This window comes from Notolabrus celidotus, chromosome 21 (assembly GCF_009762535.1).
Source record: "Notolabrus celidotus isolate fNotCel1 chromosome 21, fNotCel1.pri, whole genome shotgun sequence".
NCBI classification, from domain to species: Eukaryota; Metazoa; Chordata; class Actinopteri; order Labriformes; family Labridae; genus Notolabrus; species Notolabrus celidotus.
In genome coordinates, this window is record NC_048292.1 from 16,014,758 (window position 1) to 16,033,951 (window position 19,194).

General features: G+C 40.9%; 1 protein-coding gene across 3 annotated transcripts in view; it reads left to right on the forward strand.

Moving 5' to 3' along the window:
- The first annotated feature begins 891 nt into the window (after positions 1 to 891).
- The window catches only part of ptpro (protein tyrosine phosphatase receptor type O), a 61,052-nt gene continuing 42,749 nt past the window's right edge, over positions 892 to 19,194 (forward strand). Inside the window, exon 1 of one of the 3 annotated variants that reach the window (XM_034674170.1) lies at positions 892 to 1,432. In XM_034674170.1, the coding sequence (XP_034530061.1) occupies positions 1,385 to 1,432 (48 nt within the window). In that variant the 5' untranslated portion in view covers positions 892 to 1,384. The remainder of the gene's footprint in view (positions 1,433 to 19,194) is intronic. The other 2 variants (XM_034674172.1, XM_034674171.1) reach the window with 2 other exon arrangements.

Sequence of the window (19,194 nt, forward strand, 5' to 3'; positions counted from 1 at the left end):
TTCCATCAATATGCAGTGGTGGACAGTAACAAAGTCAATTTACTTTGGAGTATCTGTACTTTACTTTAGTATTATTTTTTGGGGGGAAACATTACTTTTTACTCCTCTACATTTCTCTCAATGCTCTAGTTACTCACTACTTTAGCTTTGAAGTCAGCTCATGAATTTCCTTCTCTTTTCTGAAATCTGATCCCTAAGACAGTAAAATGTGTTTGTGTAGTTCTGTTTGTCTCAGTGGTTTAGTCATACCTGTATATCATGCGTCTCCACGGTTGAAAGTGCAGCAAACAGAGCAGATTTCACTCAGATCTGGCAGTTCATTTAGAGGTGGTAATGATGGCTATAATTCTCCAAATGAGCACTCACGGCCATATCTTCAGAGTTCAGCCCGTGTTAGAGGTTTTTGAAATAAAGAATGATACCTATCGTTTGAAATGTTCTCCCTGTTTCCCACTCTGTCCAAAGATACAAACATTCACTGTCCAACCTGAGAAAGCGTGTTGAGCTATGTAACATTTGTTTCATTCCAGATTACCAAGTCAAACTAAGTTGTCTGTGCTTGGAGTATCTTAGTTTCTGTTTTTATTCCATGGTATAGTTTTTAGAGATTTCAAGTAATGGTTTCTAGACAAACATAATGTAACAGAATGTACTCCTCGGTATTCTTGACTGCATTTGTGTATTGTGAAAATACAACGTTTTGAGATTTTTTAGGAAGTACTTTGAATACTTAAGTATTTTTAAAAGCAAGTACTTCAGGACTTTAACTCAAGTAATAATCTGACAGAGCAACTTTCACTTGTATTGGAGTAATATTAGACCAGGAGGATCTATACTTTGACTTAAGTAATGAAGACGTGTACTTTGTCCACCACTGTCAATATGCGAGATGATGAGGGGGAGGATGTGGGTAAAGAAAGGGGGAGCAGAAGGGTGAGGATGAAGAAGAGGAGGAGGAGGAGGAGGAGGAGGAGAAGGAGGAGGGGGAGGACCTGTGTGTCTCCATGCAGCCTCCGGAGCGCAGGGCGGGGCGACGCCGCGCAGCAGCAGCTTCATCCCGCTGACCGACACCGACCTCCTGCTCGTCTCCAGGCCGCGGCATGGACGCCGGAGCCCGGCCTGATTCCTCTCAAACACACCGCGGGTCCGGTTCGAGCGGCGCTGTGCACTGAACAACATGAAAGCAGAGATAATGCTGATGAAGATGATGATGATGATGGTGTGCAGTTAGAGCTGCGAAGCGGAAACAAGCCGCAGACTGAATCCCTGTGTGGAGCTGGAGCAGCGCGCTCCGATGCAGCAGAAAAATCGCCATTGTTTGGATGCTCAGCAGACTGAGAGAAGAAACCCGGACTGTACAGAGACTGTTTGACAGACACACACCATGCTTTCGCCGCTGATCCCCACAGTGTGTCTGCTCTGCTTTGCCCAGGTAAGGAAGCTTTTATTCGGGTAAATACTGCGCGTTAGAGCTGATGCTGCTGCCGCCTGTCTGGATGCGATAAAGCAGCGCGCAGGCTTTGTTTGGAGAAACAGCAGATAACACGGATTGAGGTTCATGTTGAAGAAGTGTGAGTGCTGGTTAATGAGAGTGTGAGTGTGTGCCGGGTGTTGGACCGGGAGATGGACGCGTTGTGGCACCGCAGGTCGGTTTGTGCGGCAGCCAGCAGCTCGTGCGGCCCCGCGGAAAGTGGGTCAGTCGGCTGCAGCCTCAGAGAGTCCCTGCATGTCTGTCAGCATCACTGAGGATCATACACACACACTGACACACACATATACACACTTACATACACACACAGAGAGAGCAGAGAATCCTCCTCTGTCTGAGAAAAACAGGGTTCGTCATCCACAGCTGCTGCTCAAGACTCTTTACCTGCACAGGTGTGAAGCTTATGGGGTCAGCAGCATCCCCCTACTATGGATACTCTAGAGGCAGCACTTTTTTTTTTTTTTTTTTGCTTCCTTGAACTCCTCCCTTTGACTGCCAATAGCTTGGTCTAAAAATGTAAATAATCAAAGTGTCATTGTTGCGTATGATGTCACTCTCACTGTTGTCTTATTGTGTTTGTGGCTCAGATGTGTCAGAGGAAACTGCTGCCATTTAATCTGACAACTGGTTAGATCAGGGGTGTCAAACTCATTTCAGTTCAGGGTCCACATACAGCCCAATTTGATCTGAAGTGGCCCTGACCAGTAAAATCATAACATAATAACCTTTGAATAATAACAAGAACTCTACATTTTCCCTTTGTTTTAGTGCAAAAAGTACAAGTACATTCTGAAAATGTTCACATTTAATGAACTATCTTTCTACAAAACTTTGGTTGTATTTTTTTGCCATGATGAGTCTCATAGTGGGGCCGAATATTTTACTCTTTAAGCCCTGAAACCTGCTGCGAACACAGCAAACACACAAGTTACCCATTCACCTGACACACAGAGTGTAATGTTTACAGCAAAAGAACAGATTATAATAATGAAGAAGGTAAAGTTGATTATTTTGGACCCCTCAGCTCCAGCAGGAACAGTTTGCTTGCTGTACAGTGTTGTATGCAGGGGTGTAGTGCTAGTGTTAGTGGTTAGTGGATCATCTTATAGTGCTCTAAAAAGTCTTTATGAATCTCAACCAGATTATGCAAACAGCAAGTCATTTTTCACTTTTCAAAGTCGCTCCATGGGCCGGATTGGAACCTCTGGCGGGCCGGTTTTGGCCCGCGGGCCGCATGTTTGACACTCCTGCTGTAGAGGTAGTACTAGCTTTTTTTGCTTCCTTGAACTCCCCCCTTTGACTGCCAATAGCCTGTCCTAAAAAAGTAAATAATCAAAGTGTCATAATTGTTGCGTATGATGTCACTCTTACTGTTGCTTCATTGTTTTTGTGGCTCAGATGTGACAGAGGAAAATGCTGCCATTTAATCTGACAACTGGTTAGAGTCTAAACACTATCCCAACATAAAGGTTTAGACCCTTCACTGGTTTACTTGAGACCCAGAACTGAAACACTGACCACAGATCACCTTTTAAGTACGGGATAATGTATGGTTAGCAGGTAGTTATGGGAAATAGAATCCTGACAGGGTGAGACAAGACCACGATGCGAAGCAGGGGGTCTATTCCATCCTAAAGGGTTTGAGTTTTATGAATCTGTACCACCAATAAATGAGTGATTGCACAAACTGGCGAATTTGACGAAACTGAATCCCGCATTCTGGGCTGTGAAGTCATTCTTTGAACAGCTCTGCCGATTAAATATAGTGTGTATTATATTAGTTATTGTATTAAGTTCCTTTAAAGCAAGGTAACAGACATACATGGCTTAAAATGGACCTCCCCTATCCTCTGAGAGAACTAGAACATGAGACATCTGGATCTGGATGGCTTTCTTTTTTCACATTTGACACTCACAGAGCAAATATTTTTGTTCTAAGTAGTGCCATTTTTCTTTTTCTATCTCTCAGCGTCCGTCATTCACTGCACACACTCGGATTGTGACACCACGGTGTGTTCAGTTTTATCTGATGCTTTCAGTTTCCAATTTCCTCCTTTTTTTATGTCAACACAGTGATGATTCATATCAGAGTATTATTCTGCTGCCTGCTCCTCTGTGTCATTGAACACAAAACCTGAAAGAATAATGACTTCTTTTCTGCTGTTTGGGCTTCTGGATCACTGAGTCATAAAACTGTGTTAGTATTTGTAATGAGAACAAAGCCTGTTTGTTTTTTTTATCTGAATCACATCTGAATCGAGTCTTGACATTGAAAAGTGGCTTTTATGGGATATACATTAAGGAAATATTCAGGCGCTTAGATGTAAACATTGCATTTACTCTTCGCTGCTGCTGTGGAGTTATATCTTATAATCAGGCAAATATCCCATTTCTCTTCTCACTGCTGAGTGATGAAATGCTGGCCACTTTTTCATCAGCTTATAGTCACTGCACATTAACATTTTCCCATAATCCTGCTATGTTTAATGCTTGATTCTGATTGGTCCAAACCGCCTAACAACAGTATATTCTGAACAGCAAGAGAGATGCCAGAAACAACCTGATCACACACATTGTAATAAATCAATCCATGGAAAGGACCTCTGCTTGTTGACACTGTGGCAAAAATGTTAACTTATGATAGCATCAGTAGACAATATAGAGAATGTCTTTTTTGTTACTCTTAATTTATTTGGAGAGCATAAAAGTTTAGATTGGTGGTTGATGGCTGACCAGTCACCAGCAGAGAAAAGGAGAATAGAGGAAGAAGACAGCGCTGGAATTAGTGAGGGATGCTAAAACACACAAAGAGCTGAGTGAAAGTGACATGGACCAAAGTGGAAAGAAAAAAAACATGAGGCAACCACAAATCACGACGTAGCATGGGCTTTGGCTGACTAAGAGAAGAGTTAATGCCTACAGAAAAGTTACAGGGTAGAGGACCTCATACAGGGGCTTCTGTCATTTTCCACACCTGTTATGAGTAACAATAGGAAAATGCTAATATTTATACGTCACTGTGATGAAAATGTTAAGTTAATGTTAATTTGACCCACAAGTTGGCTGCTAACAATACTTTGTCACTATCAGATCTGAGGGACTAATATTTAGTCCATCCATCCATCCATCTTCTTCCGCTTATCCGGGTCCGGGTCGCGGGGGCAGCAGTCTCAGCAGGGAAGCCCAGACACTCCTCTCCCCGGCCACTTCCACCAGCTCTTCTGGGAGGATACCGAGGCGCTCCCAGGCCAGCTGAGAGACATAGTCTCGCCAGCGTGTCCTGGGCCTTCCCCGTGGCCTCCTCCCAGTCGGACATGCCCGAAACACCTCCCCAGGGAGATGCCCGGGAGGCATCCTAACCAGATGCCCGAACCACCTCATCTGGCTCCTCTCGATCCGGAGGAGCAGCGGCTCTACTTTGAGCCTCTCCCGGATGTCTGAGCTCCTGACCCTATCTCTAAGGCTGAGCCCAGCCACCCTGCGGAGAAAGCTCATTTCAGCCGCTTGTATTCCCAATCTCGGTCTTTCGGTCACTACCCACAGCTCGTGACCATAGGTGAGGGTCGGAACGTAGATTGACCGGTAAATTGAGAGCTTTGCCTTCTGGCTCAGCTCTCTCTTCACCACGACAGACCGGTACAGCGCCCGCATCACTGCAGACGCCGCCCCGATCCGTCTGTCAATCTCCCGCTCCCTTTTCCCCTCACTCGTGAACAAGACCCCGAGATACTTGAACTCCTCCGCCTGGGGCAAAGACTAATATTTAGTGGTATGATGAAATCAGATTTCTATCAATACTCTGTGTCAACTTGTTTGTATCTATAGCTGGTAGTCGGGTATTTCCATAGCATCGTCACACAGTGTATTTTAAACTCTTAACGTATTTTGTACAAACTAACCTTTCTTGTCAAGTCAGTGTTTCATTTTTTAATGTAAAGCTTGATGATGTAATGTTACATTAGCGAGAGTAAAGTAAGCTAACTTAATATTTAATTTTACAGATGCTGATGAATTGTTAGCTAAGTCACATTAGCCACACATTTACGGTCTTTTATGGCTTGATCACACAACTTTTTTTGTATTTTTGTAAAATCCCCTCTGGTTTTTAGCTAGAGTTAACTTTTCTGATGTAGTGTTTGATCATTTTATGTTAGCTAATGTAAGGAGCTCTGATCCGTCTAGCACTTTTGAACTACAGCTCCATAAAGGCTCGACCCATTTTATTGTATTTTAATCTATATGCCTCCTGGTCCAACTGGACAGTTTTTATCTGAGTTCACGGTCATTTTAACTTCTATTATTGAGCTGGACAGTTATTTTAGCTGGGGATTTTAACTTGCATATTTATGATGTCACAAATTGTGTAGCAGCTGATTTTCTTAGTATTACTGAGTCTTTTCACCTTAGGCAACATCTGCCCACGCTCATGGTCACACCTTTATTTCCCTGGGGCTAGATCTTAACCATGTCTGATGTGAAGATTTACTAATCTGCGATCACACATGTATTTTTTTATCTATGTGTTAATGCTGATCCTCCTTGTCCTAAAAGAAAAACCCAGTATGCCCACATCATTACAACAAATACAGCCAATCAATTCTCAACTCATTATGGCTGTGATCCTAACTCTTATCTTAATAATGTTGACCTTTCCCTCCAATCTTTTAATAGTCAATGCCCTCTGACTCTAGATAAAGTAGCACCTTTAAAGATTAGAGCTGAGGCTGTATGTAACACCTCCCTGTGGGTGACACGCTGTCCACAGCCTGAGACAGAAGTGTTGCAAATCTGAAGGTCTGTGGGAAGCCAGCGGTTTAGAGGTGCATCACCTCGACCTCAAAGACCTTTCACTTCCTTTAAATAAAACGGTCGCTTACTTTGTTAATGTGACAAGCGGCCTGATAACTGATTTTACCTTAGTTTGGGCTTGATCTTTTTGGGTTCAAAATTTAGTGCACGGAGGATGTAGTGAAGGGATGTTTTTTGTGTCATGGCCAGTGATTGAAGTTGTGAAATTTGTCTGCAGAATCTATCATTTTGTGATTTGAAAAGATCTGTAGATTAACTTGTGGTTGAAGACTACATTTCTTTTGTTCTTCTTACTTGAAATTCAACTTCTGTAATCTCTGATGTTCAGATTTGCTCCAAATATGAACCACCCTGTCGGAAACCTTGACTTTAAAGTGGATGGACAGCAAGAGAGTCCAACTTAGGTGAAGCTATGGTAGCGTATGCTCGTGAGTCATCATGCAGGTTTTATCAAAGCTCTGAGTAAAGAGTGTAAACTAAACCTGAAAACTAGAAAATCACCTCTGAAGATTCTGCTAATTCAGAAAAACCTTCACACTATTTATTCCTTCATTATGCAGACATTGACATGTGATGTGCAGCGGTCGTGATGCTCTGAAATCCTGGTAGAACCACAATAAATGGATTGTCCCCGTGATCCCTCATGCTGCTTGTTGTCATGGTGATAAGCGTGATAATGATCTGAAAGCCACATGTGAGCTCATTTATGTGCTCATCATGCTGCTGCGGGGTAACACACTTCTCAATGTGGAAACTAAAACATCATCCAACACCAGATATCAGATAGTGAGATAATTAGTGTTATATATCTAAACACAGTTAATGTTAGCTACAAATGTGACCTGCAGGGTTTGGGTAAACATTCAGTTATGGAGCATTTGTGACAACTTTTATAATAATGTGTTCACATTCATGACTTAAATGACCAAAAATGAGTATCAGTACCAGGTAGGAAAATCTAGCTATTTGAACCAATGCTGTATACCAGGATCAGCTTGATGCATCCCTTACTTAACCCCTAAAAGGATCTGCAAATTTTCAAAGTGGGCAGCATGTGTGAACGCAAGTGGCCTACATTTTTCTCACAGACTGTTTCCTCCCAGTCCTCTAGTGAAATTTCTGCATGAAATTGGGATGTGAGTTGATGTGAGAACAAAGCAGTTAAAAGTCAGGAAAATTCACAGTGAGCGAGCTAGCAGGGTGATGATGTTTATATCATGTGACCAGTGTGATCTTTGAGCGCCTACAGATACTGCTTCAATCTCTTTTCTGCTCCCAGTATGTTCTTTTTCCACTCATTCACTGGTACTGTGAACACGCTCAGTTTCACGTAGCATTGATAGAAAGACATAAACTTCCTCATGGCCCTGCCCTCTGAGGAACCAAGCGGCAACCTCCGACCGCCAGAATTGAAGCCAATGCGGAAGTGTTAAAAAGTGCAGTTCATCGAGTGTCTGCTTGAGGCTGGCTCTGGAAGTACCGGAAACCACATACACACCAATTCAAAAAAGCCGATCTTTACAGCCGAAATAAACATGTTTACAGTCTGGTACAAAAAACGAGTGTAGTCTGGATAGCTCATTTCTTGATCAGCACACACTGTACGGGGGTTGAATTTTTTCATAACGTGGCAATTTCAAAGATATTAAGATTACGAGTTTTCCAATCAGAGGCACAGCTGACTTGATGGACAGGACAGAGTCCTGAGGAAATGCTGAATTCAAATTCATACTAGTTTTCCATGACTACCGACCCTAGCTTTAATACGAGCATAATATCAACTTAACTGCAGGATTTTTCTGAGGAAGGTTTTTATATCTGTAGGTATAATGTCCATTTTCATGTCCACACCCTGGTTAATTTGTCATGACTTTAATAGCTCAACATAAGCTCATAACGTGTCACATGAAGTTGAAAAATGTCTTTACGTTTTTTTTTCCTCTTAATATGTGATCAGAAACAGTGTCAAAATTCTGACTGTTAAAATATTCACTGTAGTAAGTGAAAACAGTTTTTGTGAGAAGCAGAAAGGATGGATGTAATTCATAACAATTTTGTTTCACAAGATCAAAACATGCCACGATTTAACCCTTTTCATAGTTTCATACGAACGTTTTAAACCTACTGTGGAAGTACTTCAAAATGTACAAAGTTTTTAAAAGATTTTAGTTTTTAAGGCTCAAACTTTTAAATTCTTTGGAAAAGTTCAACTTTGCTTCTTCAGTTGCTCAACCAGTCTGTACAGAATCACGAAAACATTTGTTATTTCAGATGCTGCTGGTGAAAGCAGTTCTACTGTGCGTGATTGAAAAACCTACAAAAATGATAACGATATGAATGAGATTTAAAATCTTTATAAACCTTTGAATCCGGATTTCAGCTTATGTCTGAGTTCCTTGTTTCATCTGGAGCCAGAGAGCCTCACGGCTAACGATGCTAACGGAGGACGAGCAGCTGCCAACTCTGGTGTTCTGCCATGTTGGAGACCTTCAGTCCTTTCTGTGTTTGCCAGGCGGGATAATGAGCCCAAACAGGTCATTAAGCAGAAATGCATCAGTGACCAAACACTTTATGTACCACAAGACAAGAGAGGGGAGGAGAAAAAAAGAAGTAAATCCGTGTGTGAAAGCAGATCAGGATCCTCTGCTTGGAGCTTCTTCCTGTTTCTGAACCCAGAGATCAGAAAAAAAACAGTTTACACCAAAAGCTGCCAGAACCTGAAGCTGTGAGATAACAGGCTTTACACCCGAGCTGTCATAACACATTTAGAGCAGAACTTCATACCAACATGATGCTAAAACAAGCTGACTGACGAGCTGCTGAGGATTTCATCTAAAACCTTCAAATATTCAGTAACTGACCCAGAAACCGTTTAAAGGTATTTTCACAGCGTCCAAGATTCACTTGGGAGAGCTTCATTTGAAAACGAGGTGTTTTTGAAGTCTGCTTCTTCTTTTTTTGTTCCAGAAAACCAAAAGACAGAACAGTGTTTGATAGTATAATCATCACTTCGTTTCATCTTTCTTTCACAGCCGATATGAGCACTATGCTCTCGAGAGCTGTCTATGGAATTATAAGATTGAGGGAGAGTTAACAGATAGAGTTTGATTTCTTATCCAATCATCATCATGTTGAAGGTTTATGTTGATCACAGTTTAGTCTCCTCAAAAATCTTGAATATGTTGAAGTTAATACACTGGTAAATGATATGACGCTGACAGAGTTCTGTCTGATCATTTGGGAAAAAGACTTAACGTGATTCCACTGCATACATGAAATCTTTGATCCATGTTAATGGCAACACGACTATAACTAATAACTTTGTAGGTTACAGCACAACAAAGAAGACATAATTATTATGTCAATAACAGGTGGACAAACTAATACAAGGAGACATAACTACTTGTATAAGTATTTTTATTTCAGATTTAACATTGCTAAAACATACCTACACATTACCCAAGTAAATGACCTAATGGTCGTAACACTTTTAAGACCATAGACCTCTCACTCGCTCGCTCGCCCCCCTCCCCTCTCTTTGCGCAATGCACTGAGTGAGTGCTGAGCAAGACTTGTGCGAGCAATTAAAGGTCCCGACTCTTGTCCCTAATATAGGCAGGCTTCATTCAGTGATTGAAGCAAATATTATTAACATTAATTGAAGTTAAAGTTAAAAACGAAAAAGTAGTCCACTTACATTCTTGGCGCTTGTATAAAAAAAAGAGGAAAAACTTCATTTTATCCCAGTGTCACTGATTGTCGGGCTCTTCTAGTCCACTGTCAATGTAGGGTCTTAGGCCTGACAGGTTATTTGCCAAAAACACAAGACCACATGTGAAGAGACCAGTGCCGATCTCTTTTTATTCACTATATTCCCAGCGGAGGAAAAGACGCGTTCAGAGCGCACTGAGGATCCGGGGACGGAAAGATTTCTCTCTGCCATCTGCTTCACGCTGTGCATGTGTGACTCCTGTGACCTGTCCCTGACCCGTCATGCAGTGAGCCCACTCTTAAAGCAGCCGCCGATGTGTTCTTTTTCCACAGTCGAATATTAATTTTCACAATCGAATCTCCTTTTTTGTTTTTAATGTTTGAATATATATTCTAATTTAGAATATTCGTTGACAGACCTAATAACTAATAAACTAGAGATGCACCGATCCGATCCTGGTATCGGATATCAGCTAGATCGGACTCAAAAAGCTAGATCGGATATCGGCGACAAGGGCCCGATATATAGTGCCGATCAATATGGCAGATCTATTCATCTCAGTTCTATGCTTTTCTGTGTTTACAACAGCCGTGTGCGTGTCCTACGTCATCAGTGCCGGCCGGTCTGTGCATTTTTACCCGGCGGAGCATGATAGAGGATAACTACAGAGGCTCTGCAGTTTAGGTGCATGCTTCTTTTGCTAACAACTCCAACGGAAACTTGCAACGTGCAGCGGTAATGTTTCAACGGATGGCAGTCGCGCTGAAAAATATAATTGAAGCCCAAAGGAGGAAATTTATGTCAGCTGTAGCGTACTGCAAAGAAGCAAGAAACCTTCTATTAGTGGATTCAAAGTGTGAAAAAACGGACAGGTTATTGGATTTAGTTGTTCCGGATAACTTCTACAGAACATTTGATTCCTCTTATCCACTGCTGAGGTTTACAGTTGAATTGTAATATCTATTGGTTATGAAGATTAACTCACCAAACTGCTGGTACATATTTATAATCTCTTGAATAATGATACTGTCAGTTTAAAAATGTTTATTTTATTTTGGTTTTCAAAGTCAGATAAGCCTGAAGTTGCCAAAACATGATTCTATTCTCACATTAAGGAATAGGGATTGTTAAATCAATACCAGGATCGGATCGGCTAGTATCAGTATCGGCAGATACCAAAGCCCAGGTATCGATATCGGTACCTAAAAAGTAGGATCGGTGCATCCCTATACTAAACACACTTAAACCTGAGAAAAGTAACCTTTAGTTACATAACGGTCACCCATTGTTGAAGCACAAAAATCACACAATATCAAGAGTGAACAGCAAATCAACCTTGGCATTGTAACCTGTTGTTATCTGTTCTGATTAGACGATGCCTGCTGAAAGAGACTAACTCACTTTAATTTACTTTAAATCACACCAGACAATTCTGCTGATCGCTTGTTATTTTGTTAAATTCAAGAGGCTTTTCAAACAATCCAGCAATCCACAAGATTATTTTCACTGAATTTTAGTATCAGCATTTTCTTTGTCTACATGATTATGACATAATAAGGGAAAAAGCTGTTAAATAGCGGCGCCGCCAGCTGGGTTCGCGTAGCCTGGTGTTCCAACAAGCTTTGAGTAGTGAATGGGATGGTTGCAACACACAATGAATTTTCAACCTCCACTGTTTTCTTTCAGTGGGCACACACTTTCAGACACTTTTCCAGCGGGGGTGTACGTGCCTTTGCATGGACATAACTGTGGCACAGACAGAACACAGAGCTCAGGTGTGCTGTGGAATCAAGAAGCGAGGCTAAAACTAACAGGTCCCACGTGGTCATGTTCTGTGGAGGAACTGAGGATAAAGCTTTAGGAAACAAAGTCTTAATATCATGCTGAAAGACTAGGGCTTGAACTAAAAGGTTTCTGCTGATGATATTAAGGTAACGAATCCCAGGTGGTGATTTCATGCCAACACAAAGAGGCTCAAATTATTGGTCATTGTGTTTTCCTACATTCTGCACCTTTTTAAATTACTAATAAATATGAATGATTTAAATGAAATTACATGATTTTAATGCAATTAACTTTGCTTAACCCAAAACTGCAAAATGTTATGTCTCTACATTAAACTTTCTTCTGAACTTCCTTGAGAACAAATTAAAGAAAAATGTACATCCAATGTTGCTCTACTTGGCAGGTACAAGGACATCATTACCAAGCTAGGTTTAGGTCAAAGCAAATACTCTAGTTACTACTCTGGTTAATACTAATGCCAATAGGTCATAGGTTATGTTGTAAGATCAGAATGGTGTTGTAAGCAAGCGGCAACTTCCATCCACAAGAATTGAAGCCAATGTGGGAGTGTTCAAAACTGTAGTTTCTATAGTGTCCACTTGAGGCTGGCCCTGGAAGTACCTGAAACCCTATACAAACCAGTTAAAAAAAGACGATCTTTACAGCAAAAATAAACATGTTTACAGCCCACTACTAAAAAATAGTTCAGTCTGGATAGCTCATTTCTCTATTGGCACACTGTACGCAGATGAATTCTTTCTTAACGGGGCAGTTTTGATGGTATTAGGAATACAAGTTTTCCAGGAGGCTCAAAGCCCTCCTCTTTACCTCCCACTGGCTCGACAGAAGTTAGGTCGAGTTCAGCAGTGTTGCCACCTATATTTAGAGAGTTTTCAGACCCCTCTAGCGACTTATTTTTACAAAAGCGACTAGTGACAAATCTAGCGACTTTTTCTGGTGTTGAAAGGAGACTTTTGGAGCCTGACGTGAAGGCATGTATCGCTCTGACTCTATTCAACGAGCAGTGGATGCTGCTGTGAGTCCCTCCTAGCTGCATTCAGAGCAGGAGGCGTTCATCCCTCAGCATCCAGACTGCAAATGTAACACGCATGTACAAAGACACCGCTGGCTGATCCCACCTACTGTCTCTTCTTGGTCCAGTTAGATAGTTAATGTAGATTGTAAACAAGAAACATCTTGAAAATGTTCTGGTTGAAAAATGTAATGTTTTACTTTGATTTGTTGTAGGCTCCTAAGTGTAGTTGTAAACATATTTAGGTTTTTTTTCACTCTCTTTTTGTCTCTCCCTCAAGGTTACACGTCTCTTCGACAGCATCTATTACAATTTACATTACTTCTAGTGACTTCAAGGACAGCCAATAGCTACTTTCCTCACTTAAGGAACACTGGTTCAGCATTTCTAATATGGCACCCGCCAACAATAGGCTTCAAAACAGATGGGTGACGTCACAGATACTACGTTAATTTACTCCACAGTCTATGGTTGTAAGCTTATTTTTTGGTTTTAACATATGTAGCACTGATTCCCTCTCTTGTGTTTACTCAACAGGGTTTAAATCTTATCCGTCGCCCCTTAAGATAATGTCATTCCTAAAATATGCACTAACTTGGTGAACAAGCTTTTGTCTTTTAAGTTTTGTTGGTGCTAATTAGTAACTGTGATAATGGAGGTAACGTAACAACGTTAGCATGTGGGTTTTAAATGAACACTGACTCTCACTTCACTTCTGGTTTGGTGAGAATGTACTTTATGGCGGTTGTAAAGACAACATGAGTCTAATTGTTATCAGTGTGATCAGGAACTTAACTTGAAAACACATTCTGCCATGTATGTGAATCAGTGTGGAGCAGAAGTTATTCGTTAGCTTGTGGTTTCCTGTGGAGGTTGTTCTAATGGCGTTTTAAAGGTCTGTCTCCTGTCCCCTCTCTGCTGGAGCCTCAGGTCCTGGTTTAAAGGGGGGATTTAGAAGCAGCCATTGTTGCTGGCCTCATTGAGTCGGTGTGCAGGCGGGTGGGCTCCTCAGTGAAGACTTTTTGTTTTGGGTTTGAAAGGAAGGAGCTGCTGTCAACACTGAGCACAGACCGCTGCTCACTCCTCCACGTTTACTTTGATTAAAGGACAGAGGAGGAAAGGAGGGATCCTCATTGCAGCTTCTTTTCTTAAGTTGCCTTCCTGTTTTCATTCATTAGATCTGTGTGTGTGCTGAGGAGGAGTGTGTTTGTCTGAAAAGGTGACAAAATGCGGCGCCAACACATTAAAAAAAAACAACCTTTTGTGTTCTGTCTGCAGAGATATATTCAGGATTAGAACAATGCTCTAAACTCGCTGTTTAGACTTGAACCACTTCACTAGCATCAAAGTTTAATGAGGTAAACTCAATTTACCGTTTGGCTTCTTCCCTGAGATTAAGTTTGATAAGAGAATTGGACTCATTCCGGACTGATAAGATGAAATTGTATTAACTGCATCTCTTCGAGGCAGCGGTATCAGCAAGGAAGGTATGTTGGACAGAGTCTCCTGTGGGTCCACTCCGTCTACAGAGTGACTCTGATTTCAAACCCATTGACTTATCAAAACCTGTGTGCAACAGATGCTACAAAATGGTGTCATACAAGAGAGGAAACACTTAGAACCTCGCTAAGCACCTCAGTGACACATAGACCTCTACAAAGAGTAAAAAGCATAGACTGTATAAATAATGGACGTAGTATCCGTGGCGTCACCCATCTGTTCCTGAGCGCTGTTTTGAAGCCGATCAACGACGGCAGCCATATTGGAAATGCGGAACTCAACCGGACATAGTGTGACATAAAGGGTTTGAGTTTGAGCCTCCTAGCCAACAGCTTTGTGTTCCCGTCCGGGAGTCAAGTCAGTCATTTTCTTTGTTTGGGCAAAATCTTCTGAAACGCCGTGTTAGAAAAAAATTCACCCTCCGTACAGTGTGTGCCGATAGAGAAATTAGCTACGTAGAGCCAAGCCGTTTTTTGAAGCAGGCTGTAAACATGTTTATTAATGCTGTAAAGATTGTCTTTTTTGAATTGGTGTCTATGTGGTTTCCAGTGTTTCTGCAGCCAGCCTCAAGCAGATTCTCTATGAATTGCAGTTTTTAACACTTCTGCTTGGGCTTCATAGTTTGAGACCAGAGGTTGCTGCTTGGTAAAAACCTAATAGGTTAACGTATAAGCTAGCCCACTAATAGGATGTTACTGAGCTGTTTAAATGTATCATAAGTGATTCAACTCCCGAAGCACCATGCTGCTTCAGCGGAACACCGGACCACACAACAAAGGTTCCTACCTGAAATAGGAAATAAGATAAGATACTCCTTTATTCGTCCCACAACGGGGAAATTCATGGAGTTACAGCAGCAAACAAGAAGGTGTACAGTACAAGAAATTCAACAAGAATATATATAGGAGAAATGTCCATCAGAGACGACAGCTTGGCCATAATTCTCCTGTCAGCCACCACCTCCACAGGGTCCAGGACTGAGCTGGCCTTCTTCACCAGTTAGTTCAGTCTTGCTCTCCTGTATCCTGTCCGCCCACAGCAGGTTTAATCCTTCCAATGTGGTGTTCATGTCCGGTGTTAGCTCTGTTAGCATGATGCTACTCTGCCAGTGTTACTACCGCCAATAACCCTGTACGACCTTAAATACGGATACAGGTCACATACACATATTAAAATCTGCCTTTACAGTGGCTCTTTAGCATCGGAGGATGTGAACAAAGCACACGTCCATGTATATTTTGTGACCACAATAACACCCATAGTGAACATAATGTTAGGTTCACAATGCACAAAATATCTGATTGGGTTGCTTATCTTGTACAGTAGCTTAATTTGACCAGAGGAATGTAGAAGATTCGTGAGGCTACATTCTTAACCATTGAAACTGCAGTTATGTGTTAATAGTGACAAGGAAATTTTGGGCAATGCTGATTCTTCTTCTAACTTGACAAGTTTGGAACTTTCCCAGTAATTTCATAGTGTTCAAATATTAATAAACTATGAAATTCTAACTTGACCAGCCCTAATCATCCTGCTTCTGATCCATTCAGTTGAATATTGAACCAGTTTTCAGTTTCAGAAGCATCGTTTCAGTTTCAATCATCCTTTCAGTATCCAGTGTGGTGATTCTAAACTTGGTATTGGTTTCAAATCATAATTTTGGCATCCTGACAACACTAGAGCTCTCATATCATCAAACTATCTTATAACCATTTACAAGCTGATAGTTTTGTAGTCTTTATCCTGCAGTTTTAGTGCTAATCTAGTTTAAACAAATACTCCACCAGTCTCTCATAGAAAGACAGTTTGCTTGTGTAACTCTTTGTTATTCTGCTCATCTCTGAGTGAATCAGTGAGTTTGGCTGTCATCGTCTCTGTGTGCATTTCCGTTTGTTTTTCGGTGTGTGCTCTTCGTGTGTTTTGGTGAATGTGTGTGTTGGTCTCCAGGCAGCAGTTTGAATCAGGAAGAATAACCTCAGTGTTTTCCTCTGCGTGTCTAATTCACTCTGATTAAACTCTGGCTCTCATGCGAGCGTTGGACCTAATCGGAGGCTCTCTGGGACCGTCTCCTCCGTCTGTTAACTCAGCAGACCTCATTGATTATCTCCTCAGATTATTAGTGCACTTTCACATGTGGGATTAACCCTGACAGCGATGATACAAACAGCATTTAAACTGTTTGTTTACCTCTCTGAGGTATCAGATACGTTACAATGCAGCGTGTTGTTAAATCAGCTCGTCTGGACGTCTTAAACCCTCCACAGAAAAAGAAAAGCTTTTAGTCAGACAGATTTTGTACTTTTGTACCATAAAGCTGCTGAATTACAGTGAACAGTGGTGTTAAGAGGCTTAGTGAGGGATTAAGGATATTAGTGCCTTTACATTACAGATGTTTATTGTTTGGGTTCAGTCTGTGGAACAAAAGACAAAAAAACAGAACTTTAGGAGTGATGTAATTTATTGATTTCCTCACTCTGAGCACACAGAAGTTACATTTATGAGTAATTCTTCAACTGTGGTTAATTTTGGTGTGAAAACTTCTTGATCTAAAATAAAGTGAGAGAAATGGATCGATGTTTCTCCATTCTGTAAACAAATGGGGCGCTGTTGGCCTAGTGGTCTATGCGTGCACCCCATATACAGATAGGTTTGATTCCAGCCTCAACCATTCACTGCATGTCCTCCCAAACTCTCTGCCCCTACATTTCCTGTCTCTCTTCAGCTGTCCTGTCCATTAAAGGCAAAAATGTCCCAAAACCCATCCCGCCCAAAACCCCACATTTGTTTTTCAAAATACAACGCCTTTTTTTGTCAATTTATTCTGACAACTTCAAAGGAAATTGTAATTTTGTGACACAAAAAAATGTTGGATTTAAAAAAAAAAAAATTTAACAAATTGCTAGATACAGATATTCACAAATCTACAAATGAAGAGTTCATTTGCAAAAACAGTTATCTCCGTTTTTATAAATTTTCAATAAACATATTTCCTTTTAATGTACATTTTTAATAAAGTTACATTTTTAAGATACTGCTAATTAGTAATGTCATTTTGACTTAGTAAAAGCCACCCAACTTCAATTGATTGATAATACCTAAAGCTAGTAATAGAAAAAATATGTTTTTTGAAACATTTTTTAAATTTTTTAAAAGTGAGTCATAAACTTCCTTGATTTTAAGGCTTTTTTTTAGTATGAAGAATATAAATAGTTACACTCTTTTCTAAAGTCTTTCAAACTATTTCTTTCACAGTAAAATCCCAAGCTTTTAATCCTGTAATTTATTTTTAACCAAAATTGCACAACTATTTCATCATAGCTCCACAGTATCATTATTGTGATTTTACTTTGGATTATGTGTTGTGAAAGAGCTTCAACATAAATCATTGCATCAGAATGTTGTTTTTATAGTCAGCATGCTCAGCTCATTCATCCCGTCATGGCAGCTGTCAATCACCTGCAGTAAAGTCTAATGAACTCAGACCAAACCTCATTGAGAAAACCAGCTATTTAAGCTGCGGTGCTGTGTGTCTTTAAATCCCATCAGTGCGGACCCTGCAGCTCTTATTCAAAGTCTAATGAACTCCCGGCGTCCCCGTCCTCTCCATGTGGGAGCTGTCAAAGGTCCGTCCTCTCCTCGGCCCCCCCCCCGACCTCCGCCGGCCCCTTTCCTCGGAGGAAAACAAAACCCTGCAGGTTTGCATGATAATGTTGGCAGCTGCCTGAGGGCGACGCCTCCTGACCCCCCCTCGATCTGCTCTCATTCACAGGGTCAGATCCTCCATTCATTCAAAGCTCTGCAGCCTCACTGTGTGTTTGTTCGTGTGTGTGAAATGTGTGTTCGTGTAAGGAGTACGTTCTCATGAGGATGTGGTGATGTGATGTTGGTTTTTGTACTCCTTGGTGGACGCGAGGACAAAGTTGGTGGAGCAGAAGCTTTACTGAAGTTTATCCAGTTAGAGCTGGTTCAGCTCCCTTTATTCATGCAGCAGCTGGGCTTTCTTTGTGCTTTTTGCAACAGTTTCTGACTTCCAACACACACATATGATTCACTTGTGTAGCATTTTTATAGATAAGGCTCATAAACCCTCACAGGTGCTCTTAAATTTAGTTGAACCAATCAGGTTGAAGCCCTGCAGGGATTTTTGCGAGGTCATCATTTGCTCTAAAGAAGAAAATGTACAACTGAATTTTATAATCAAGTATGGATAAGATTTTAAATCTCTGCACTTTTAAGAACCTTAACTTTTAAATTCTTTAGCTACTTTTACTTTTTGTGAATGTAACACACTGTTCAAACTTTCACTCAAAGAGACGCCGTAACTCTCTCAGATTACTTAAAGTTCCTCTCACTAACGCTATGTGATCAAATATATAAATGTCAGTCTGACTTAGTTGTACATTCTCTAGTGGTCGCCACAGTTTTACAGGTCGTCTCCTAGCAACACTGGCTCTAAGCTGTCAATCATGTGTTCCCACGGGAGACGGCGGTAATGGAGGAAGTACTCAGATCTTTAACTTTTAGTCAAAGTGTCAATAAAACTCTTTAAAACACTCCAAAGGAAGTAAAAGTCACACTAAACGTCTCATTCAAGTAATTGTAACTATCAAAATGTGTTTGATAGAAGTAGCATCACAGAAAGTGAAATTATTATTTATTTCTCAGTATTTCAATGTTTTTAGTGAAGGTTTTTCTTATAATAATAATAATCATAATAATCATATATTTACGTTAAATCTGTCAGAGGTAGATACATTTTTGAGTCAATGATGGAAATGTATCAGTAGTTTGATAATGTCATCTGTTACAGACTTCCCAGAGTAGAGGTATGAATGCAAACTAAAAGCCCTAACATGAAAAGTGATA